The sequence below is a fragment of the Quercus suber genome, unplaced genomic scaffold, assembly GCF_002906115.3.
Source record: "Quercus suber isolate HL8 unplaced genomic scaffold, Cork oak 2.0 scaffold_518, whole genome shotgun sequence".
Taxonomy (NCBI): Eukaryota; Viridiplantae; Streptophyta; class Magnoliopsida; order Fagales; family Fagaceae; genus Quercus; species Quercus suber.
Window position 1 is genome coordinate 236,037 of NW_027069967.1, and position 27,513 is coordinate 263,549.

Genomic DNA, 27,513 nt, shown 5'->3' on the forward strand with positions numbered 1-27,513 from the left:
AAGACAACAACAACAACCAAACAAGCATTAAAACAATAAGACAAAAAGAAGTAAAACAAGGCCAAGGACAAAGAGCCTAAATCTATTGTTAAGGGACCTAAATCTAAGATATTCCACTTGGCTCTCCCGCATGGGTTGGACAATGAAGACCGTCATGCCACGCTCCCGAAGCAATTAGGTAGTCGTCTTTCATCCCCTTGTTAGATTTAGGGAGACAGGAGATGAGCCTAACAATATCGGATCGGGATTTAAGGTAAAATCCCACCTTTTTTTGTTTATGACACTCGTACAAGTGGACCACATCGTACCAAGTGAGCCCCAACCCCAAATGCTAGTTCATAGCATCAATATTGCCTAGGATCCTAAAAAGGTTAGGTGCGCACTGGTGAGGACAAATCCTATGGTTACGGAGATATTCCCTTGTAATCTCACACATGGGGAGAGTCATTCCCCCTCCTATGAAAGCTATCATAGGGATTATGACATTTCCCACTTCTCGGTTAGTTGCTATTTCTTCTGGGGAACAATACCGCAGGGCAACCTCCTACGGTATGTGATATTCTCTCTTTAAAATCTCTATTTTCGCAGGGCTATCCACTAAATACTTAAATCTACCCATTTCGAACAAATAAAAAGGAAGAACACTAGAAATGACAGCTAGGGGAAATTAGAATTTGAAGGCTAAGGAGGTTGGCCGAGGAGAAAAAGAATGGTTCGAAGAAATTAAAACTTACGCAAAAAAAGGTGAGTGTTGACCCTTGAAATCTTTAGAAGAACTCTCAAAGATCTCTAAAGAAACAAGGGTTCGATGATTTAACAGGTTTTGTGAATTTGAATGCTTGAGTTTGCTAGGAAGTTTTGAGAGATTGTAAAGTAAGAGAAGAATGACTTCCTGCAAGACTTTATATAGTGGGTAAATAATGGGTGAGAGTTATCCCACCCAAACCCTAATGAAAAATATCAACCGTCGGATTAAGGCCTCACCGTTAGATGCAAGGAACATAACGCCGCCTGGAGTAATTAATGACGCTTCGCGAATTCCAAAACGTCAATAACAATGATAACGCACGCAAAACTATACCCCCACAAGTGTAAACTCGGATATTTTGACATTCTTAGCCCTTAATGTTAAAGCAAGTCAAAACTCCACTTCTTCTCCTCGGATGGGAGATAAAAACTAGAGTTTTGAGGGGCTATTGTGGGGGTAAGAGCCGAAATTTGTATATTGGGCCTTGGGCCTCATCCGAGGATGTGGACATGTCCAAGGAGGAGTAAATGATTGAGAGATGCCCCAAAGTTAAATATCAAATAAGGAAAGAATTGAGGAATATAGTCCGAGGAGTAACTCCTTATCGGATACGATGAATATCAATCAAACCTGTGTTTGGATAATTTAGGTGACCTTCCAGGAAGTTCTAACGATAAAGATGAACCTCAGGCACGTACAAAGGCGATAGGAGCTCAGAAATATCTAAAGGAATAGCTGCTACCACCACATTAAATGCACTGCAGCAACTTTTCTGGACGCATTTATGTGGAAAGGACCCCTGAACAATGCAGTCTTAGCTACCACCATTCACAGAGAGCCAAAGAAGATGTCTAATGGAACATGTACTTAAGTGAAGGCTTAGATGATTAACAAGTGTACAACCAGGATGGTCTAGAATGAACTATATAATGTAAAAGACCTCCCATGAGAGGGGAATCAGAAAAAATCAGAAAAGGGCAACTGGGGTGTTTAAATCTGGATTAGCGTTTAGTTTTATTGGTTCATTTTGATAATCCACCTCCTCGGACAACCAGTTCATCGAGTTTTACATTTGTTTCATGCTTGTTCATTTTTAAAATCCTTACTAGCCGTTGTTCAATCCACTAAAAATCCAGCTCTTTCACCTACTCTCTACAAATTTATTGTACTGGACTCATTAGGCCTATATCTCATATCCTTAGGGCGTGGGCTATAAATTGTGACCCTACAGAAAATATGTTAAATTAACGTGACAATAAATATGATTAACATCTCAAAAGTAACATAAAAATTTATTAATTATTTTTTTGTCTCATATTTAATAATTGATACATTAATTTTGTACAGTATTGCACGTTTTTACATATAAATCTATAAAGTTGAGACTCAACGAAATTTTAAGTCATATAATATTGTTTAAAAACACAAACATGTTTTTTTTTTTTTTTTTACTTGCTTAGGATGGGGATAGTTGGAAATGTCCTTCTAGAGAATTATGGCATGATTTCTCAGTTTCCCTATTTTAATCTATTAATATTAACTATTTAATTTAGCAAAATCATAATGTATACGTATCCTAAATGCATCATGCATGTGCTATGAAAATAGTAAGCAATGACTAATAATTGCAAAGAGAAAAAACAATGTGTGCTAACAATATTATTTAAACCAAGCGCATTATAGTTCTATAATATTACTTTTTATTTTCAATAAAGATGTTTAAGATTCGAATCTCTTATTTTATATATAACAAATGAAATTATCTAGAAAAAAGTTTAGGGACTTTTTTGTTTATGAACAAAAATAAATAAATAAATAAATAAATCTAATGAGACATATAGTCTATTTTGATTGGGACAAAGTTTGGCAACAAATTTGGTTATAATCTAAGGTTATAACTCTACTCAATATCCTTTTATTGTATGTGAATTTTGACATATCCACCAATAAATTACATTTACTTTTTATATCCTTCATATTTGCAAAATTTCCAAAAGATCAAAGAATAATAGATATATTATCAATCAAATATTTAAATTTTAAATTTTTGTAATCTAAAATTATACATAAAAAATAAGTTTATAGATTAAATAGTAAATAAAATTCAATTAACATGAAATTTTACATGTGTGTTAAGAATATAAAGAACATGCAATCAAATAGTTAAATTTTTAAAATATATAGTCTTGTTAATTTTTTAAGTAAGAATTGTAGACTCAAGTTACAACCAAGTTTGTAGCCAAACTTTTTTTGATTGATTAATATAGAATTAGTGTAAATGATGTGGAATATGTGAAACTCACAACCATATCGATTATTATGAAATAAATTTTGAAAAATTTATGTCCTCATTCTTAGAGGAAAAATTAAAACAACTTACTGCTTACAATCACCATCAGGATGTGGCAATAAAAAAAAGAATGCAGATAATTCCTACCAAAGCAGAATAAGACAGGTCACGTTTAGTTGAATGAAAATGATAACTTATTGTTACTGTTATCGATTCTAGAGTCCGGACAGGAAAGAAGTTGAATAGATCAAGAATTGTCAATTGAAAATCATAATTAAGACACTAGATATATATTATTATATTAGTGGTTTAGCTTACTTGACTTTCTTTCATTCAACAAACTATATATGGATGATGCATGCGCTTGCGTCAACAGCAACCAGCACTAAGCAAAGCATTCATGCCTGTACTTAGTCAATATAACAGCATGATACAAAAATTTCACAACTCTTTTTGCTGTGGCAAAAAGTTAGTATATTTCCCATCAAAAAAAAAAAAAAGTTAGTATATTTTTTCAAATAAAAAAGTGAGTGTATATTATGTAATGTCTCTCTAGCTCCATAATTTGATACTCTAACTAAGGAGACTTTAACTAAATTCAAAGCAGACTAATATTCTATTATAAAGTGGCATTGTACGATACCTTTTTTTCTTTTCTTTTTTTGTTGAATATAATTGTATGATAGAACTTTTTGGATCATGTGCCCACGCCATTATTTGAAGCCCATCCAATAAGCAAGCTCGTTTATATATATCGGACCATCTGTGCTTTTGCTTTTAATTTTTTTTTTTTTTTTGTATTTAGCAATTTGCCTCTATTTGTAAACTATATAGGAGCGTGTTCTTATTTCAATATTCGATTATCTTAAAATTGAGTTTTAATGAAATATTCGATTTGTAAAAAATCGAGTTATACCCGATCAAACTTTTAAAAAAAAAAAAATTGCATGGAACTCGAATATCAGAAAATCGAGTTCCATGCAAAAAAAAAATTTATAAGTGGGAGCCTTATAGTGGCGTTTTTATGCCCTATAGTGACATTTTAAAGCCTTATAGCGGCGTTTTCCTGCAAAAATTTTTATAAGTGTAATCATGCCATACAGGTTCAGGAACCCTATAGTGGCGTTTTTAAGCCCTATAGTGACGTTTTAAAGCCCTATAGCAGTGTTTTAATGTAAATTTTTTTATAAGTGTGATTTTTCATGCAAAATTTTTTTTACGAGTGTGATACCATTTAGGAAGCCCTATAGTGGCGTTTTTAAGCCCTATAGTGACGTTTTAAAGCTCTATAGCGACGTTTTCCTGTAAAAAGAAAATTTGTTAAGTGTGATTATCCCATCAGGGAGTTCTATAGTGGCGTTTTTAAGCCCTATAGTGACGTTTTAAAGCCCTATAGTGGCGTTTTTAAACTCGATTTCCATAAAATCGAGTTCCATGCTTTCTTTTTTTTTTTTTAAGTTTGATCGAGCATAACTCGATTTTCTACAGATCGAGTATTTCGTAGAAACTCGATTTTAAGATAATTGAGTATCAAAACAGGGGCATATCTTTATATAGTTTGCAAACAGGGGCAAATTGCTAAATAATAAAAAAAATTAAGGGCAAAAGGCCAGATAGTCCTATATATATCACGGGAACATTATCCGATGATGAAATCCAGTTTTGACTGACTATCCACATCTTTTAGATTATGATCTTAAGACAAACATGGAGAAATTTAGAAAGTTAATAGTTTTAGTCATATTCAAAAAAAATTAACTGCTACATTTACAATGGGTTAGTTCAACTAGTAGCATAAATTTGATGCACTAACTCAGAATATTTGAAGACCTAAACAACCACATGCTCTTTTTATATCACCATCACCAATATTAGATAATTAGCAAATTAAAAAAAACCCAAATAATTACTATAAGTGTATTGTTTAGATAAACTTAAAATCTTCTCAACTATGTATAACTTCTCAAAGTTTCTGCTTTGAGATATAAATTGTCATCTTAGCAAATTGTAGTAAAAATTATAGAACAAGTTGTGTCAATAACAAAGTTCTCAAAATATAGCTATGTATAATTTATTTTTTATTTTGGGTAAAATATAGTTAACTAAGGTTTGGGGTAATGTTAGTCAGGTCCAAGGTCCAAGACATTTCAGGACTAACCAATTCGATCCTTAAACCCAACTTGATCCCTAAACTATTACTCATTTTTCTCCTCTCCTACCGTGATTACAGATGAGATTTGTCAGTTTTAAAATATCATTAACCTAACTGGCATTAGCTTAAATCTCAACAATATTGGCTGCATTTTACCCTTTCATTTTTAAGTAAAAGGACTTGACAAAAATAGATTAGACTATGTAGGGAATATCCATGAAATTACTAGATCTGTGAAATGCAAAAAAAAAAAGGAAAAAAAAAAAAGCAATTACACAAAACAATATTTACGTGATTTGGCAATTTGCACATGTCCACGAAATTACAGTGATTTTACTATTTTTAAGGAAAAATACAAGATGCAACAATACAAATTTATACTCTTAAAACACCACCCCAAACCCTAATATAAAACAACGGTATTTTATGTCATGCATTGAGATCCAAAATGGTCAAAAAATGAGTCAAAAATTTTCCCCAAGGGCTTGGACCTATTAGCGTGCCCAGCATCCACGTCTAGTGTTCAACATTTGTTTGGTGGATTCTGTGCATTATTCATAAGACCTGTAAGTATTTTTTTCACAAAAGTAACTTTAAAATTGGATCCCACAATACTATTCACATATTTAAAAATTATTTTATCATAATATTTTTAACTTTTAATTTTCAATAATAAACGATATTCAAACAAACCTTAAATCTCATTATAATTCAGATTAAATACAACTACCCTCTGCATAATCCAAGACTGAAAAGTCTACATTTTGAATATATTGAATTTTGCATATCTTCCTATTGATGAGGATTAGATAGTAGTAGCAGTGAACATTTAATAGCTCACGTGTTTGGAAACTTCTTGGAAAGATCGGTTCAATTTGACAAAATTAAAGGGTAAAAAAGAAAAAGAGGAAAAAGAATATTAATTTAATCGTATAAATTATAAACCAAGCCATTGACTACTATGTCCTCACATGGTTAATTGTATTTGAACAATTTTTTATATTCATCCCAGTGTGAATTAGGGTTATTCTGGTCTTTGGCTCGCCTAAATTTTCCACGCATGTGGGGAGTAGGAAAGATGCAGGAAAGAATGCAATGTTAAAAAAATCATTCATGGTCAAAGTCAATAAAAAAACTCATAAAGGCTGGGAGGTCAAAATTATCAAATTACCCTCGACCTTGAAACAAATTTCCAGGACAAACCTAACTTGACAACCTCTGCGGCCTTTTTTTATAAATATTTTTTAATTGTTATTATTTTAATGCGGGCCTCTTTTATTATTTGTTTGGTACAATGTACTTGGTTTTACTCATTGACAATGTTGAATGAGAGGCGAAGTAAAGGACTGTCCTGGCTCAGTCTGTAGTCTGTACATAGTACCACTCTTGAAGATTTCTAGTACAGTTCAGTCAAAAAACATAAAAGATTTCTAGTACAGTTATTATTGTAGCGTGCGTTTTCAGCGTTTTTTTTTTTTTTTTTTTTCATGGTACTGTTACCACTATATTAGTAAAACATAAATTTTAAGTTAATTTAAGTTTTAGGGTATTATTTATATTTTTAAAAATTATTTTATTATAATATTTTTAAAAATAATTTTTAATTTTTAACAAATAAGTGGTATCAAAACACCCCTCAATATGTACACTAATATAATAAAAAAAATTTATAGATGAGGCTAATATACTAATAATTATGTTAAAGCTGTTTTACCGATAAATATGATATCATATAATCATACTCATCTTAACATAATTACCACTGTCAATTTAAATTCTATGCTATATATCCAAAGTTAGGCTCTTTTAAATTTACACCACCATCAGCTTTTTTAAGACATTTTTCCATCTTCCTGTGTGTGTTCAAATATTTAATATTCTTATAAAAAAAAAAACAAAAAAACAAAAATCTTAACATAACTACCAAGTTTTGCATAAATATTGCTATATAGGCTTCAAATTATATATAAATATAATCATTAATAGACTTTTTATATACATGTGTCTCAAGGGAAGAGAGAAGTGAAAATTGATTTTTTTTTTTTTTTTTTGCATTTATGTATAATTATTCCCTATATATATATTTATTTATTTATTTATTGTTCATCCACCTAAGTTGTTCGATTTTTCTAGGACATTTTTAGTCTTAATCCCATAATTTTGTGGGCAAATTTAAGATCAAAGTAAAGAGATACATGTGTTGGGATTTTTATGTGTGAGTAGTGTATTTGGTTAAGTAGTGAAGTCCTACATTTGATACTAATGAGAAAAACAAGTGATTAATATAATATTGTTGAGTTCATACCCATTGGACTTAAACCTTTTTTGTTAAGTGGTGTCTTTATATGTTATATCGACTACTCAAGACGTCTCGCTAATGTGTTATCTCCTCAACAAATGACATCAGAGCCAATGCTTCGAGATCAAGTATTTATTAGTAGATTTCACCAAGTAGAACTAGGAAGAACCCCATGGCCTTCACCCATGGTTAAGGGTTCTACCAATGGTGAGTTAAGGCAATTGTGTATTGGTGACTCTTGTAGTTGTACAAGGAAAACTTTTATGTTTGCCCTAAACACGGTTGAGTAAAAGGGCACAATATTAGTACTAGTAATGCATAACACTTGGATTGTTAAGAAAGAAAAAAAAGGTTTCCATTCAAGGGGGAGACTAACCGAAGTGCCACAAGTGACTTGTAGAAGGCATGTGTGAGTAGCATGGTTAGTTAAGTAATGAAATTTCACATTAGATACTAATGAGAAGAAAGAGTGGCTAGTATAACATAGTTGAACTTATACTCATTGGGCTTTAAGCCTTTTTATTAAGTGATGTTTCTATATGTTATATTAACTACTCAAGGCGTCCCCTCAATATGTTATCTCCCCAATGACATGCTTAAAATTGATAGATGAAAAATGATTATGTTGATCAAATCAATGCCTTTATTACGTGATATATAGTCAATAATTCAAATCTCACAAAATCAAGAACCAAATGAAGTATGTTTGAATTGTAATATATATGATTTTTTTTCAAATTTTTTTATTTATTTTATAAATAGTATAGAATTTCAATTTATAATGTATGTTTTGTCATTAAGCTAAAACACCATTTTTTGGGGGGGGGGGGGAATGTTAGGTTTGAATCTTTTTTTTTTTAGAGTAAACAATAATATTTATTAGAATACACACGAAAATAATAATAGTGTTTTAAACTGGGTTTATAATACATTACATAATCAGAGTACAACTATAAAAGGGTCTAACCTTTGTAGTTGTAGACCGTGATTATAAACAGCGAACACTAGACACACACAACCAATGTGGAATAAACATCCCTATTTTTTTTAATAAACAGTAATACTTATTAGAACACACACAAAAAATTATAATAGTGAATTTTAGATCTATTGTTTGACGACAAATAACTTTATCCGTCAAGTTAATTGGAACTCACAATATAAAATTGTTTGCTCAAAGAAGAATCGACACACACACACACACATATTGCTTTTATAAAGGTGAGTTCTCCATTGGGCCTTAAGCCTTTTTATTAAGTGATGTTTCTATATGTTATATTAACTACTCAAGGCGTCCCCTCAAGATGTTATCTCCCTAATGACATGCTTAAAATTGATAGATAAAAAATGATTATGTTGATCAAATCAATGCCTTTATTATGTGATATATAGTCAATAATTCAAATCTCACACAATCAAGAACCAAATGAAGTATATTTGAATTGTAATATATATGATTTTTTTCAATTTTTTATTTATTTTATAAATAGTATAGAATTTCAATTTATAATGTATGTTTTGTCATTGAGCTAAAACACCATTTGGGGGGGGGGGGGGATGTTAGGTTTGAATCTTTTTTTTTTTAGTAAACAGTAATATTTATTAAAATACACATGAAAATAATAATAGTATTTTAAATCGGGTTTATAATACATTACATAATCAGAGTACAACTACAAAAGGGCCTAATATTTGTAGTTGTAGACTGTGGTTATAACCAACAAACACTAGACACACACAACTAATGTGGAATAAACATTTTTTTTTTTAATAAACAGTAATACTTATTAAAATACACACGGAAATAATAATAGTGAATTTTAGATATATTGTTTGATGACAAAAAACTTTATCCATCAAATTAATTGGAACTCACAATATAAAATTGTTTGCTCAAAGAAGAATCGACACACACACAAACATATTGCTTTTATAAAGGTGAGTTATCTATTGGGTCAATCATGCAACCAACCATTGATATCTCAGGATTTGCTTTTATAAATAATAATTATTTTTTCAATAAATCAAATAAGGTCCATTTAATGAGTAACTTTATATTTTGATATCATCTTTATGGAGCGTACAAAAACTGGAAAAAAAAAATCAGTTCCTTTTTTTATTTTAGATAAAAGATTTCAAGAACTTTTTATAATCAAATATCAGAAAATAAAGAAATCAAAAAAATTCCTCATTTTCACATAGGAGACGCCGTCGTATAGGGAAACGAATGGCAGAATCGTAAATAGAGAAAACAAAAAGTCCAGTTTGTAAAGCTCAGACATAGCCGCCGTCTATTAAAACCCGCAAGGCTCTTCCAAATTTTTCGCAATTATTATTTCCAAAATTTTCATTTTTTTTTTTTTTCTTTTTGGGGCGTTTCGGTGGTTTGGCTCCTGAGTGAGTCTCTCTCTCTCTCTATCTCCGATCAGAGAAACCTCAGGATCTCCAAAACAAAACAACCTCGAAACTAACTCTCCGATTCAACCAAAACCTCGTCCGTTTTCCCTACCTTAGTTTCTCCGAAACCCTCAATTCAACCTTTCCGTCTCCGGTTCAGCGTCGTCCACTGCGGAAATGGCATATATCGGATTCTAGGGTTTCCCATACAATCCTCGTTAGTTAACGTATTCACTATTTACCGAATCCTCAACAACCTTATCACAATCGCAAACATGGCATTACGTTATACCTTTGGTGTCTCTGGCTACGTCGCCCAAAACCTCGCCACGTCGGCGGGCCTTCGGGTCGGGAATTGCAAGACCGTCGGTGATTGTTGGATCCGAACCCGGATCTTCGGGCCAAACCAGAAGACCGAGTTCGAACCGGCCAGCACGGTCCGCAACTACCATTCCGATCTCCGAAGGTCCTCCCTGTTGGAGAATATCGCCGGTGAAATTATCGGCGAGAACTCGAAGAGTCCTATCGTTCTCGGCTTGATCTCGGTGATGAGATCAACGGCTTGTGCTTCTGGCACGTCAGCTACGGCTCTGGGTGTTTTCGGAGTTTCGCCTTTTAAGTCTTCTTCGATTCTGTCTTCGGTTTCGAAGTGGGTGCTACCACCTTGTAACGACGAGCCTGAAAAATCATCGGAGTCATCGACAACAATAACGACGATGGAGATGGCGGCTGCGGCGGAGTCGAAGTTTGATCAGAAGAGTGGTTGGTTCTCGAAGATTTTGAATTTGTGTTCGGAGGATGCAAAGGCTGTGTTCACTGCTGTGACTGTGAGCATATTGTTCAAGTCATTCTTGGCGGAGCCGAGGTCGATTCCTTCGTCTTCTATGGCCCCTACTCTTGATGTTGGTGACCGTATTTTGGCTGAGAAGGTCAGTGTTGTGAAAGTTTAGGTGAATTCTCTGATTTTCATCATCGTTGTTTTTGTGTCTTAAAGGTACTGTCTTTGGGTTAGAATCAATTTGGGGTTATAATTTGATAAATGGGCATGTGCTAAGCAAGACTGTTATTGATGGTTCTGATTGAAATTCTATGTTTAACTTGATGTGGGTTTATAATTTCATGTATGGGTATTTGCCTGGTAAGACTGTTGTTGATTATTCTGATTAGAATTCTATGTTTAACTTGATGTGGCTGACCCTGACGAGTCTGTTGAATAGCTGACCTCAAATTTTTGGGACCAAGGTTTTGGTTGTTGCTGTTGTTGGTTTTGTTATATGAGTGTTTGTCACAATTTTTACGTGTAGTTAGGATCAATTCTAAAAGTTGTATTCCTTTTATTGACTTCAAAAGGAAAAATAAAAAAAAGTTATACAAATGAACAATGATGCAATTGGGCTTATTAAGGGATGTTAGAAAGATTCTTATGGTATATTGTGGTTGCAATAAGTGCTGAAAAGTTTGGTTTATTCCATTAGTCACTGTAGGCACCCAATGGATTCCCTAAGATTTTAGCATGTAGTTCTTTGTTTGTTTAATGATATGGTCGTTGATGCTCTCGTAGATTGAGAAGATATATGTAATTGTCTACATAAACAGAGATCTGACGGTTAAATGTTGATTTTGTTACAGGTGAGCTGATATCATCGCTTCTGTTTTTGTTGATGTCACAGGTTTCATACTTTTTCAGGAAGCCTGAAGTTTCAGATATAGTAATTTTTAAGGCACCTCCAATTTTACAGGTATGAGGTGAAATTTACTTAGAAGTGCCTTTGAAATTGTTTTCTTTCCATTTGATTGAGGAGGGTTTCTGATTTTGTCAATCGTGTGCATTGTGCAGGATTTTGGTTATTGTTCAGGCGATGATGTATTTATAAAAAGAATTGTTGCAAAGGCTGGAGACTATGTTGAAGTAAGATTTCACATATATTCGATTGATTATATCTGTGTCTTGAGGTCTTAATTCTTGCCTGCTCTCACCCCTTTTGTTTTTTATTTTTTTATTTTTATTAAAGTAGCAATTTATTGAAGATCTTTTCTTCTTTTCATTTTCTGTACGTAAGAAAATTTTCTTTACCATTTATCTCTATTATATTGGATCTCACCTGGCTATTTCATGTGATAGGTTCGTGATGGGAAATTATATGTGAATGGTGATGTTCAAGATGAAAAATTTGTTGCAGAGCCACTTGCTTATGAAATGGAACCAGTGGTAATGCATCCCGTATATCTTTAATTTCTTTTCCTTCTGTTGATTTATTATCATTCCCTATGCATCATTGAAGCATTGGTAATAACATTGTTTTATGAATTGATTTTGCAGCTTGTGCCTGAAGGTTATGTCTTTGTGATGGGAGACAATCGCAACAACAGTTTTGACTCTCATAACTGGTAATTCTAGAATCTTTGTATTACTGATGATCTTTTTGGTTTGATAATATGTTGATTAGGTAGGAAAGTAACATTTCCAGCATGTGGCATCTACAGATAAACAAACATGATTATGTTAACATCTAAAATGTATGAAGATTAAAAGAACTGTCATTGATGTTGGTCCATTAATATGGTTGGAAATTCTGAAATTATTTTCTGACACGGCATTTATCTTGTTGTCAGGGGTCCGCTTCCTATCAAGAACATTGTAGGTAGATCGGTGTTTCGTTACTGGCCTCCATCCAAAGTATCAGACACCATATATGAACCTCATTTGGGGGGGAATGCTGTAGCAATTTCTTGACACATTGGCCTACACATTGGCCTCTTCTCGTTGAGGAAGAATATTGACTACATTTATTTCACCTAGATGGTGATTCTACAAGTTATTTTTTTCACCCTTTTGCTCGTTATTGAGCAGTTGTGAATTTTGAACCTTTTTCCCATCACGTGCCTGCTTATGTTGGATTGGTTCTTGGTGGGGTATCTGTCTTGTCCATCAGACTGAAGAGTGGTCAACTGTTGCCGCTGATGGATTATTTTCTGTAATGACGTGTTTAAACCTTTTGAACAAAAGAGTGAGAACAGAAGGAAAGAAAAAGGGAAAACGTATCTCGTTTTCATTTATCTTATTCAACCATTTATGTTGTTGTTATGTGTCAGTACTTGGGAAGTTGATGCACTTTTACTTGGCACTGGAGGACTCAAATATCTGAAGCAAGATGGTTTTCTGGATGTCTGGTGCTGCTATCACTTTGAATGTAGTTCAAAACTCTATTTCACTTTGATATTGCAGTTAAAGCACCCCCCTGATGGTGAATTGGTGAAAGGAACTTGGGTGCTGCTATCACTTTGAATGTATTTGGAAACCTCTATTTCACTTTGTTGTTGCAGTTAAAGCACCCCTGATGGTGAATTGGTGAAGGGAAGTAGGCAGGCAGATACTTTACGGTGATACTGAAAGCTCATGAATTTATCCATACAGCCTCGCATCACTGGTCCAGCAGCTGGCGATCTCATGTAAAAGATCTTGGCTATTAAGATGGTTGCCAAGCATCTCTTTTAATTTCTGGGTTGATCCCATACTCTTTTCAGTGTACTTGCAAACTAAGAATCCATGTACTCTATTCATCGATGGTTTTGGAACGATGTGTATGGAATTCTATTAAGTAGCAAAAAATGCACTTTTATTAATTGTGGCCCTGAGAATTTCCTCTTTTTAAATCTGCTCGTACTGATATTGAGTAATACGGCATACATGATAGGTGCGAGTTGAAGTGATCACCTTCAAAACTTAAGCTACTGATTTTATTACATTTTAACAAATAAAACTACTTATTGCAGTTCTATAATGTGATTCTGTAGGGAGAAAAATTGTTTAAAAAGGCCATATAAAAGTGTAGTTAAAAGCAAATTGCAGGGGGAAACAAAATATGATAAAAAAGCATTATCTTGGAACCAACCCCCATCGCCCTACCAAACCATAAGCATTCTTTGTAAGAGCACTGTGTACATTCCTACACGTTCTAGCTTAACGCATTCTTTAAAGAACATGATCTCGCATACTCCGGTTGACAGTCGAGCACGTTCTAGGATTAGCTGTTACTCCTACCCTCCCCTTATATTGTGTGGCTAATGGCTACAATAATCGGTCCAAGTGTCCAACCACTCATTATCTGCTGTTAAGCTAGCTCAGAGGTTTGACCCGGTCCATGAACACCTGCAAAAAAACCGACTATGAACAATGGAGACTTGCCGAGAGGGTATGTCAGTGGAGGATTCTCTGATTCTTAAGTTGGTAAACTATTAGAGAGTATATGAATGAGATTCTTTTGGTGTATCTCTTATGGCTTGTAGTGCTGGTTTGTAGTGACCTATTTGTACAACCATGGGGATTAAGTTATGAACAAAGTTTCTCTCCCTACAAACTTATCATATATATTTATATTGAGTGTGAATTATGAAAATTTAACCGTTACATTGCATGTTCTTATTACATCCATAATGCTTACAAAATTTCAAAAAAAATCAAAGATTAATTGCTATGTCATCAAATAAATGTTATAATTTCAAGTTTTTGTAATCTAAAGTTGTATATAAAAAATAAGTTAATTGATCAAATAGTAAATAATATCTGATTTGAATGAAATTTGATATGTATGTTAAGAACATAAGGAACATGAAATTCTACGATTAGATTTTCAAAATTCACACTCAAAAAATAAATATATGAGAAGTTTGAAAAATTTCTCTTCAAACTAGTTTGGAGAGAAACTTTGTTCTTAAGTTATCTCATGATTTTATGGATTCCATTCCCTTGCAATTTTTTTTTTTTTCTTTTGCTAAATAAATACTTTATTGCTCAACCCAAAAAAGGGGAGAAACAAAAGAACCGGGCCAAATTCCATCTCTATCCAAAGCCTGCAAAATCAAAGAAGGCAGATTTGAGATAAGAATCAGTCCAGTCCAGTTTACAAGAACTGCCTATTAGGCCACAAAATGGGCAAAGACATTGCCCTCCCTACAAACAAAAGAAAATTTTACATTGGTAAAGTACTTTACAAAATACAAAATATCATCATATAAAGTTTTAATACTCCAATAGGGATCAACATCTGCATTACGAATTGGCTTAATGACATTCCAAGCATCTCCCTCTAGTATAATGTTCTCATAGCCTTCACTAAAAGCAACAGCAAGTCTAATGGCACTACATGCTGCTCTAGCTTTCCCCATTAAAGGACTGCTGGGAACAAACTGGTCAAACCATGCTTTCAAGGTATTACCCATACAATATCTACTTATCACTGCTACTATGGTTTTTTCCTCCCTTATTGCAGCATGAAAGTTTAGTTTAATCCAATTGGATGGAGGTAGCGACCAAGGCACATCTTTATTTGGCCTCATTGACTACTCACTCCAAGCCTGCTTGTGTTCTTGAAAAACTTTTAAGATCTGCCTAGCAAGCTCTGTTGGATTACTATTATTCCCTTCCACTCTAGATTCCCTTGCAATATGTTCCTTGTGATTCTAGACTCATCCATTAATCTTCAGGGTTTGTTGCTTATTCCAATGATGATAGCTAGATAAATATGATTATCTTTCTAGTCATACTCATAAGTTCACACTACCACGTCAGTTATCTTACTTGAGATCAAACTTACCTAACACGTCACAATTTCTCTTCATCGAAAATGAATAATGAGATGGACTGGGACTTAAGCTTCAACCTGAAACAATTTCTTAAGTTTAGACATTAAAATTGATAAATTAAAAAAAAAAAAAAAAGTCATAAAAAAGAGGTAAAATACTATTTTGGTCCTTAAACTTTACTAAAAGTTTATTTTTCATTCTTAAATTTTAAGAAATTCATTTTTTGTCTCTAAATTATTGAAAAATTCATATTTCATGTCTAAACTATTGAAAATAAAAAAAAAAAAAAAAAGTCATAAAAAAGAGGTAAAATACTATTTTGGTCCTTAAACTTTACTAAAAGTTTATTTTTCATTCTTAAATTTTAAGAAATTCATTTTTTGTCTCTAAATTATTGAAAAATTCATATTTCATGTCTAAACTATTGAAAATGTTTTATTTATGTCCTTAAATTTTACTAAAAGTTTGTTTTTTATCCTTAAACTATTAAAAAATATCTTTTTTCATCCTTATTTTTGTCTCCATACTATTCAAAAAAACTCTTTACAAATTTTAGGGATGAAAAAAAAATTTTAAAATTTTAAAACAAAAAAAAAAACTTTTACTAAAATTTAGAAATTAAAATAGTATTTTACCTAAAAAAATTTTACTTGGTGTTGGTTGGAGGAAAACTTTGAGCTTACTCTTATTATTGCAAGTCTTCACTCTGCACAAGTGTACCTAACAAACAAGAATGACTATAAAGCAAGGGTGGAGATTGTGATCCACACGCATAGACCCCAGCCTAATTTGGTGGGGCATTATCGTAGTCTCATAATCTCAAAATCTCAAAAAAATCAAAATCAACAACCGCCTGCACCTGCCTACCCTTAACCAGAAAGCAAAAACAGATTCGGAAAGAACCCTCTAATCTTAAATCAATTAGTCCTTTTACCTCAGATGAAGAAGAACAGTCATCGTGGTCTTATTGTTCCTTTGTCCTTCCCATTCTTAATTATTCTCTCATTTATTACACCTTCCTTAAACGCCTCGAACTCCAACCTCACCACCCTTTTCTTACAGGTACTCATTTATCTTATCAGTTACCTCAATTCTTTACTCCAAATCTTTCTTAAAACTCTTTTAATAAAGCTGAGATCTTTATTATTAATTTCGTGATTATTCAGGATGTCCTCAAGGCAATCTCGTTGAAGCAGAAGTGGGATTTGGAGGACGTTAAAGTTTCCAAGTTGGATCTGCGTAAGGTTCGGTTTGGAAGTGCTTCTCGGGTCGAGTTTCGGGTCGGTTTCGGTAAGAGTAAATGGGTCATCAAACGGTCTGAGGATGAAGAACAAGAAGTGGGGTCTTGGAAAAAGTTCAGAAATGAAAAGAGCGATTTCGGGTCCTTGGTTACTGAAATTGGTTCTTTGATGGGCGTGCTTAACACTGTTAAAATGAAGGGTCCGTTTGAGTTACTGGTCGGTGGTGATCACCAGCTTTCTCTATTGTTGCCGGTATGCCTTTTATTTGATTTTTTTTTTTTTTTTTTAAATATATTAGCTCTGATTTATTGGTAATGGGGTTCAAATTAAATGTGTTGGATTGGATTATGACCAAATTTGCTACTATATTGATGTGGGTTATGAGTACTAATTGGTAATATTTGGTTATTGTTGTTGAATGAATTAGTTGTAAGATACAAAAAGGTTTTGTGAATTAATAGAGAGAAAATTATTTGATCAGCAATAGAAAGAAAATTATTTGTATATGGGTATCTTATTTTGCTTAATCCAGCTTGTAAAGTTTGTTATTTTATATCTTCCATTGGGTTTTATCGGTAACTTTGAATTGTTACAAGCATTATTGTAATGTTTCCGGAGCCAAGGAGCTCTAGCTCAATTGGCACCCTTACAAGTTCTAGGTGGAGGGTGAGATCATGGGTTCAAGACCCACACCAATTGAAAAAAGAAGATAGAAAAAATAAGTATTATAATGTTTCTGGAGTTTGTAGCAAAGTTCTCTAGGTTGAAATTGTTAAAGATGCAGCTAAAGATTAGTCAGTGTCTGATGCTTATCAGCGCAAGAAACATGAAACTTGCATGAGAAATTTTTTTAGGGCTAGCTGTTATGCAGCTGCATTACTTAAGAATTTGATGGTTTGCTTTTATGTCTAACTTAAATCAGTTTCAGTTATTCAGAGGCCAGGAATGACTCTAAGCTTATTATTTGAATCCGACTGTTTTCTTCCAAATTGCATCTTGTTGGTTTCTTTTTACCTGTGAGTCCATAATATATTGTGGTCTGTTAGTTGTTTTGATAACTGTCCATTTAATTTTATATCTTTATGTGTGCATGTGTTCGATAAGTATCTGATTCAGTTGTAGTGCCCTGGATAGCCTTGTAGTAGGAACGAACATCAAACATGCCATTCCCAGTTAAACGCCATCTGATTTTATCACTCTCCCCCTCCCCTGTAGGCACCTTAGAATAGATATGATTTAAGAAGGAATTCACAGACTCCACCTCCCAATCATGATATTCCTTTTGGAAGCTTACATTCCAGCTTAACCTCTCCCTCCAACCGCAAATCAGAAACTTAAGACTTCCTCAACAACTGAGCAATTAAAAATCAGGATACATATATTCTTTGTAATTTATTTGTTACATTGAGTTCACGATGGTGAACCTAAAGTAAATCTCTTTTCAATAAAACTTCAAAAATTACTTTTATACATATATATACGTGTGTATATATATATATATATATAAAAAAGTATCCGATTCACGTCTGTCTAGTATTCTGTTAGGGCACCAAAGAGCTTGTAAATGCTTGAGTTTTCAATTTATTTGATATCTTAAATGAGTAAAATGAATTTTTTCCTGATAAGCTGAGGGAAATGATGTTAGTTATCTATTCATTTGGTTACTGTGATAAGAGTGAAAATAAGGATTTGAATTTTGAATTTTGAGTTCCGATTTCTTATATTGTTTGTTTGATCAAGCTTTAAAATTTCAATGATGCTAAGAAATGTGGGGTGCCTTTTAAAATTTTAAAAAAAAAAAAAATTAATGGTTTCTGGGAGAGGGGGGGAAAGGGGTTTGGGGAGTTGAAAGATTTATTTTCTAGCTGCTAGAGCATTTTTATTCTGTTCTGGATTCTAAAAATCACTTCTCAGATAGACATATCACCACCCTGACTATCTTTTTTCTCTTCTAAGATCTCCATAGTACATTTCATTTTCTGTTAAGCAAGTGAATAGTTTTGATGCAGTGATCTTGAAAAACAAAAACAAAAAAGAGCAGGAATACAGATTCCAGAAATTCTTGTAGAAGCCATTTAAAATCACCTTGGTTGTAATCTGTTGAAACAGATAGCCTCAACAAACAAAGGCATTTCTAATGTTTATTTATTTATTTTTCTGCCTTGCTAACTATATTTGTTTGGCAATGTCTAGCTGTATTCATGGATTGACCAAAGTTATCCTACCATATTGATGTGCCTATTTCTTTTTATTTTTTAACTGGTATGTTTATTAATGGCTATGAATGTTTTGCTGCATACAAGATTGATTCTTTAGTGCAACTTCTGACGGTCTGGACATTTTGACCCTATCTCCAGATGAACATTTCACATAATGGTTTGAAACGAATTCTTGTTGGTGAAGGCATCACAGTGGAAGTGAGAAGAGCTCAAGAAGTTTCTCTAATACACTCATCTGGTCTTGGTATACCAGTGAATAGAAGTGTTCCGATTAACAAGGAGAAAATTGAGTTTTGGCCCTTTTGGCAATCTATGTGCATCCCATTGCTTCCTATACAAGTTTTAGGGGCTGCATCAGTAGTTGCTTATAGGACTCGAAATCCTGATGCTTACATTGAAACTACATTCATTTCCAAGGACACAATTGAGTTGCTGCCGGAGAAGTGTTACAATAGTCATGTTTACAAGGAATGGGCTTGCCCCATTGATTTCTTGAGTTCAAGGATCGCTTTGCTGGAAAGAGTTTTGAAGAGCTTTCTTGGTGACAGAATTCGTCAAAATCGGTCGGGATTCCTCAAAACAAAGATTAAAGCATCTGCTATCATTCGTTTCCCACTAGAACTGGAAAGAGATATCAGAAGTAATGACATACTCCATGGTAAGCTGGCAGAGTGGAGAACAAGGCCAAATGTTGAAAGAATGTGGTTTGAGGTAATGGCAAGAGTTGAAGCAGAAACTTTGCGGCCTCTTTTGGTTAAGAAGGTGAATGCTTTCATTGGAGTAGATTCAGTTTCATGGAGTAATTTAATGTCTAATGTATCTTTTACAAATTTACGATCTGTCCTTGTCCCTCCCGAGGCTTTAACGCTGGATGTGAAGTGGTAGCATGAAATTGTTGTATTATACTTTGTTTTGTGAATGTTCACAGGTCAAGGCAGTGTGCTATCATTTTTCCTTTTACCTTGTTTGATGGGGGGTTGTATTATCAGATACATGTATAAAAAGCACTCATTGGATTTGTACATAAGTTAAAAAAAAATTGAAAGGAAAATGAGAGATAAATCATGATGTGCATTCGTTTCCGTTGACTAATGTAGAATAGTGATGAGCTGAGCTTGGTTTAAGGATAGCGTGATTTGTTAATGAGTTTGCTCGTCATTTTAGCAGTCAAGAATTCCTTGTATGCATATGTATACTCCATTTTATAAAACATCACAACTGCCACGATGGGCCAGAACCTCATTTTGGTAAATAAGAGTTTCATTAAGCACAAGGGAACAGTACTACAATGACCAAACCAGAAGCATCTGATGCCACCAGAAAGAGACCTAACATCATTAAGCCATGGCCATTTCAACCTTTCCCTCAGCATCACCTTGCTTCACTTCCACATTTTTGTACTTATACCATGATGCACACACCAAATAAAACCCAAAATTCACCACACTCAACACTGACAATAACCAATAGAAGTAGTTCAGCTTATCTCTATTTATATTATTATTAGCCAACCACCCACCACTCACCTTATTCACCACCTCCACCACCACTGTGCTCAAGAAGTACCCAAACGCCACTGAGCACCATGAAATGGCTGTGCTTAGTGACTTCATACCAGTTGAACTCTCTGCATAGAAAAACTCAAGCAAGCCCACAAGGGAAAACATATCTGCAGCTCCAAATATAGCATATTGGAAACCAAGCCAAAACAAACTCATAGGCAAAGGCTCAAGACTATCCACCATGTTATGTTTATAAGACAAAGATTTGCGGTGTGTCTCCACAACTCCAGCGACAGCCATAGAAACAGCTGAGAGCACTAACCCAATACCAATTCTCTGAAGGTGTCGAATTCCAGTGGGAACACCTGTGATTTTTCTAGCCAGTGGAACAAAAATCCGGTCGTATAATGGGATAAGAACGAATATGAATAAGAGTGGGATTACTGGGATTGAAGGGCCAGGGACTTTAAAGCCAAAGAGATTGGGGTTCATGGTTGTGCTTTGTTGGATAGTGAATGTTTGGAGTTGAGCCAAGCATGTGTTCATGAATACAGTGCTAAATATAATTGGCAGCATGCGGATTAGAATCTTTGTTTCTTCAACTTGTGTCATTGTGCACAAGGTCCAGGGTCCTTGTGTGGTTGATGTTATTGCATCATTGGTGCTCCTAATTATTGCTGCTCGGTCCAAAAATCTGTGCAATATACAGTAGGGTATTTAGTTTCACTTAATATATATATATATATATATATGGTTAGGTAACTTTGAAATTTTTGATAACATATGTACCTAAATTGTTCTGTTCTCTGCAGAATTTCATCATGTGTTCTTGCCTCTTTGTCATGAATCTCATGAAATTCCTCTGTATTTTCTGGAATTGGAAGTTTCCGGTTTTGGATGGCAGCCACAAAAACCTGAATTTTAAGCACCAAAAAGATTTCAATTAATTAACCCCAGAATTTGTATTCTAGATCACCTATTTTATTACTTTGATAAATTACCAATTGTTCCAAAATGTTAAGCAATTAGAAAATGATAAATTTAATAATTAAAATATTATTCTAATAGTTTGTAAGGTTTGTATTATAAAATTTGTCATGTCTCTAGTATCATTCCAAAATAAAAACGTAATTTAAAATTTTATTTATTATATTTTAAATATGTTAATAATCATTTTTTTTTGTATGTATCCATATCATACAAACCTAATTTATTCCAAAATGTTAAGAAATTAGAAAATGATAAATTTAATAATTAAAATATTATTCTAATAGTTTGTAAGGTTTGTATTATAAAATTTGTCATGTCTCTAGTATCATTCCAAAATAAAAACGTAATTTAAAATTTTATTTATTATATTTTAAATATGTTAATAATCATTTTTTTTTGTATGTATCCATATCATACAAACCTAATTTCAGTTATTCATATATACTATTTAAATATATATTAAATAAGGAGTTATAATATATATATATATATATATTTTGGTAAACAGAGTTATAATATGTTCACAATTAAGGTTTAGTAGGTATGGTACATTAAAAAAAGAAAAAGAAAAAGGATGTACAGTAGAATTCTTAATCACTTTATTGTTATCTCATTTTATAAATCTTGTGAAATAAATTAATAATAATTTTTGAATTTTCCAATTGTCTAACATAAAACCATACATCTTTCTATGTGGGGGTTAATTACCTGAAGAATCCGTAGTAGTGGGCTTCCCATGGGCTTATTATTCCGATACAAAGACTTGCCCATGCAAACAAATATCAATGAAAATAAGACTGCTACAAAGCATATGCCAAAGCCCCACTCCCAGCCTTGGTTGGTGGTTATCCATACCAGAATAGTCACACCAAGTATAGCTCCAATGGTGAGGCTAAGCAAGAACCAGTTAAAGAAGCTTGACAATTGAGCTACCTCTTTAGGGTTCTTTTCATCGTTGAATTGGTCAGCTCCCAAGGCTGGCAAAGCTGCCTTAACCCCACTGGTTCCAAGTGCAACCAGGTATAAACCGGTGAAAAGGATTGCTGTTTGGCTAGAGTTTGCAGCCTCACATTTGTTCATATGGCCTTTGCATGGTATGGGTCTTAGATGGGGGAAATGTGCTTGAACTGCTAGGAGGGCATATCCCTGCATATACATGCACAAACAAAATGTACATAAATTTTTAGTAATGTTACCGATATACTATTTTTCATAATTATTAGTCTGTTATGATTAAAGTAGCATTACTTTCAAAAGGGTATATCACTTGCATCATTTTTATGATGTATCAATCATAACAAGTCATTGTACACTATCTTTCATAATTATTGGTTTGTTGTAATTAGAGTAACATCATTTCCAAACGGGTATATCACTTACATCATTTTCATGATGCATCAATCATAATGAGTCATGTAAGTTGATATAAAAAATGTTATGCCCTTCGTATTTTTTCTTCCGGCTTTTAGGGTTTTTTTTTTTTTTTTTACACTGTTGCCGAAATTCAAGTTTTTCTCTCTCCTCCCTTTTTCACATTATCTCTCCTACTTTTTCGTCAATTTTGGCAACACTGTTGCCAAAATTCAATTTTTCTCCTTATTCTCCTAAATAACTTGTAACAGTACCTATAAAGCAAATATGTTTTAAATTTAGCAATATTTAGCCAAAAGACTCTTTGTTCTTGAGTGGCTTTTATACACATACACTCTGTCTTTTCACAACTGATTTTTTTTTATAACTTTTATACGTTAAAATGTAAATATTTTCACAATAATTATAAATATTAATGTAAATTAGTAGAGGTAAAAGAGTGTGAAATGATATTTTATTTTAAAATTTTGTTAATATATACCTTCAGGACATATAATAATTAATTATTTTAAAAAAAAAATTGGGTAAAATATCATTTTCGTCCCTAAACTATCACAAAAGTTCATTTTTGTCCCTAAACTTTCAAAAGTTCGTTTTTCGTCCCTGAATTATCACAAAAGTTCGTTTTCGTCCCTAAACTTTCAAAGGTTCTATTTTCGTCCCTAAACTTTTCCAAATGTATTGATTTTCGTCCTTCTCACATCAGCACACTGTCAAAACCACGTCAGCACTCCGTCAGACGGAGGGACGAAAATCAATACGTTTGGAAAAGTTTAGGGATGAAAATAGAACTTTTAAAAGTTTAGGGACGAAAAACGAACTTTTGTGATAGTTTAAGGACGAAAATGATATTTTAGCCAAAAAAATTTTAAAATTAAAAAACTATTAACAATATTCTCAATTCTCAAAAAAAAAATTTTAAAAATGAATGGCTTACATTAACACTGGATTTTTTTTTTTTTTTAGAGCAGCCGTACATAGTGGGGTCTAGACAATTAATGCTCAACACTTTCACAGTTTCACTATATAATGACTAAGATGGATGTGACAACTCTTAGTTTAAGAAATCACCATTGAATAGTTGTATGTTGCTAATGATTATACTGATAAACTGAAGCTGCAATATTCATGCAACTAAAAGCAATAGGTTATTGGTTTTCGACATTTCACATTACTGTTTTGGATGGAAGGTTCTCAGTTGGTAACGCATGTATTCAGCAAAAAAAAAAAAGTTGGTAACGCATGTCAACCTCTTTAAATTTAGGGGGTTAATGGCTAGGAGTTGTAGTTAGGGTATTAGAGCATTCTTATTAGGTGTGTCAAATGTCAAATATTTGGTATTTAGTACACTAAATATAAAAACAGAGCATTATGAGGTGTGCTAAATATGTTAAAAATATGAAACATACTACAATACGCTCTCATTTTTGAGAGAGTACGAATGAAAATGCTATTTCTTTTTATTACTTTTTTATTCATCTTTCTCTCACCTCCTGATTAAAATATAACTTCATCTTTCATGTTCAGTCACTCTTTTTCTGCTTCACCATCTCCACTCTCCCATTCTATATTCTTCTCCTTTTTGCTTTCTCTTTCCGAAATGAATCATGAGCCACTACAGATTTCATCTCTACCATCTCACTAATTCCACCATCATTGATCTATAAAATCAGGTTCATCGGTTTTTTTCCCCTTTTTCCCTTTTTTCCGATCTCTCCTCTCTGTTCTATGGTTTGATACACCGAATCGGACGAGTTCATCTCAGAGTCGCCGATTCGCCGCGTGGACGCCAACGCTGATGCATCAATTCCACGCTAACGCCGACGCCAACGCCGACGCCAACGCATCACTTCCACGCCGACGCCGACGCCAACGCCAACACCAACACCAACGCATCACTTCCATGCCGATCTCTCTCTAGCTATGGTTTTTCTGTTGTTGTTGTTTTTTTTTTTTTTTTTTTTTTTTGGTTATGGGTTGGGCAATGGGTGGCTTCAGATGGACAAATCGGTGGTGGGTGGTTTTGGATGGGCAGATCGGCGTCCACCACGCAGCACCGTCCATCTCACACTCTCAGATCAGATCGCCTTGGTTTTTTTTTTTTTTTTTTTTTTTTTTTTTTTTTTTGTTGATGTGGGTTGAGTTTCATGGGTTTTAATGGGTTGATGTTGGTGGGTTATGGCGGTGGGTGGGCTGATTTTCATGGGTTGTGATGGCTGATGTTGGTGGGTGTGGGCTGATTTTGGGTTTTGGTTGATTTTGGATTTTAGCTATGGTGGTCGGTGATAGTGGGTTGGTTTGTTTGATTTTGGGTTTTGGTTATGGTTGTCGGTGGTGGGCTACTATGGGCAGTGGTGGTGGGGGGCTGTGCAGTATATATTACCGTTTGAAGTTTTTTTTTAATGATATTTTAATGTAATGTATATATTATTTTAATGTATAGAATTGAAGAATAGAACATCTGATAAATGAGATGTTGTAAAATGATATGGTAAAATAGTAAAGCAGACTTTTGATGTGTCAAAATGACATTTTTTATAGAACAGCTGGTGAGAATGCTCTTAGCATCTCCAAAAAAAAAATTATTTTACATGTTTAAAATTTATTTTGTTTATTTTACCATTTTATTTTATAATTCATCTAACATTTTAATTTTAATTTTACATACAACTTATTAAAATAATATAAACTACACCAAAAAATAATATAAAAAATTCAGCTTCTCTCTTCACTTCCATCTCTCTTTACTCTCTACCTATTTTCTATCTCAAACCCACTCAACACCTTCTACAAAACTCAGCCACAAACAACAATTCTNTTTTTTTTTTTGCTAAATTATAGCTTTCAAAACTCATTTTTTTCAAAATATATTTTCGGTAAAAAGCAATCAACGAAAAAAAACCCAATAAGGCCTACTTTTGTGGGATTTTTTGTTTTGTTTTATGTTGAATTGCTTTAATTTCCAAGCTTTTGTTTATTTAATTATCTCTAGAAGGATTGGACAACTTGAAGTATTAAACTAATATTAGCTTGACTCTATCTCTATCGCCAAAAAAGGACATCCACCAAACAAACTACGTGGTGGGTATGATGCTAAAATTATGAATTCTCAAACCATGTGATTGGATGCTATCATGCTAATGATTAAAGCTGTGAAACTACTACGTAAGACTGAAAAATATATTTATAAATTTTTTTTTTACTATTGTTGAGTCATTGACACATTGCCATTATTACACTTAAAATAATTTAGGTTATCCCCAAATACTTTGGTAGTTGTATAATGCTATCTGCCTAGAGACAACTTGTGGATTTTTACTTTCTTTATTCTCCTTTCTCATTGCGTTAAGAAAAGTTTAGGGTGTTCTATTGGCTGTCCAGCTTTATTATATATACCATAATAAAATATTTTTTGATTCCAAAAATTTAAACTATTAAAAGCAATAAACTTATAATTTTGCTATTATTCTATCTCCGGCCAAGAAGGAGAATTCTAGGCTAGAATGGAAGACTAAACGTACCAATAGTTCCATGGATATAAAGAGCACACAAGTCTTGAATCTTGACAAATAGGTATCACAGATGAATCCACCAACAAGTGTTAGCATGAATGCAGTACCCAAGAAGTTGGTGAGCGTTGTGGCTGATTTTGTTAAGCTGAAGTTCATATATCCATAAAAATATGTAACTAAACTCACTGCAATGGTGATGAAGGCCATGTTCTCTAGTCCCTCAGTAGCTGCATGAATTCACAGTATAAAAAAACCAACCAACAATCACATATAATTCAAGAATCTGAACATAAAAAACACACACACACGCACGCAAAATAGTTGTGGATAACATTATGATTACCATATACAAAAAGCGCAGCTCGATTTCCTCCTAGCCTTTTTTCTTTCTTAGGCTGGGTTTTAACATCTCTGCAGATGCCCTGGTGAAATAATCACATAAAGAAACATTAGCCCACATAGCATGTAGAGCATGAAATTGAAAAGTATAAAAGAAAAATGCATGAGAGAACTTTAAAGAAACAAATATGGGAAAACAATATCATCTCTAATATAAATGATGTGGGAATCTGTATAGTTAGATTTAGGAAATAAATGCGTTTCAATTAAATTTGAGATTCTCTTCCAAAAAAGATGGTGGCTCTGAGACCAGTGCCTAGTGAAGTTTATGCAAGACGTTAATTACCATTGTGTTGGAGCTTTCTTCTTTGGCCGGCTAGGAAAAAGGCTGCCTCTCCCTTAGTAGTGACTTTTTTAGAATGAACTCCTCTGACTATTTATTGAGACAAATGTTCTAATCATTCATATAGTGACAATAATAACATAAAAGGAATCAAATGGCATCCTTCGAGAAACTTATTAGGTTCATATTTTATCTTTGGAAAAAGTTAACGCGGGTGGTTGACTTTTTTTTTTAAGAGATTTTTAATATGTAACGTCTACTTCTGATATTAGTTCTTTACCATCAAATCAAGACATCAATTGATTTTTTGTATAGGTAGAGATTAAACCTAAGATCTCTTATTCAATTATCAAAGACTTTACTAATTGAGCTAATTGAAACCTATTATTTCTTATAAAAGTGATGTTATATTTTTTTTTTAAATAATTTATTAACAATGGTTAACAGCAACATTAATCTTTTTATACGATCTCTTTCCCAAAAGCTCTGTCTTCACCCATAAAAAGTTAAAAACCATTTCTTTAATG

The 27,513-nt window shown here is 33.3% G+C and overlaps 2 protein-coding genes across 2 annotated transcripts; one reads left to right on the forward strand and one right to left on the reverse strand.

Moving 5' to 3' along the window:
• The first annotated feature begins 9,814 nt into the window (after positions 1–9,814).
• Positions 9,815–19,947, forward strand: LOC112007721 (uncharacterized). The gene is made up of 11 exons (XM_065763669.1): positions 9,815–10,815; positions 11,557–11,625; positions 11,724–11,795; positions 12,009–12,095; positions 12,207–12,274; positions 12,500–12,618; positions 12,738–12,861; positions 12,980–13,154; positions 16,343–16,531; positions 16,636–16,962; positions 19,068–19,947. Exons 1-11 carry the CDS (start codon positions 10,162–10,164, stop codon positions 19,812–19,814), a joined length of 2,631 nt encoding a protein of 876 aa, XP_065619741.1. The 5' UTR covers positions 9,815–10,161; the 3' UTR covers positions 19,815–19,947.
• A 182-nt stretch (positions 19,948–20,129) lies between these two features.
• Positions 20,130–27,099, reverse strand: LOC112007741 (protein NRT1/ PTR FAMILY 4.5). Its single transcript, XM_024040099.2, has 6 exons — positions 26,990–27,099; positions 26,648–26,726; positions 26,314–26,531; positions 22,130–22,567; positions 21,221–21,345; positions 20,130–21,125 (listed from the first exon to the last, which is right to left on the reverse strand). Exons 1-6 carry the CDS (start codon positions 26,990–26,992, stop codon positions 20,267–20,269), a joined length of 1,722 nt encoding a protein of 573 aa, XP_023895867.1. The 5' UTR covers positions 26,993–27,099; the 3' UTR covers positions 20,130–20,266.
• Between the last annotated feature and the right edge of the window lie 414 nt (positions 27,100–27,513).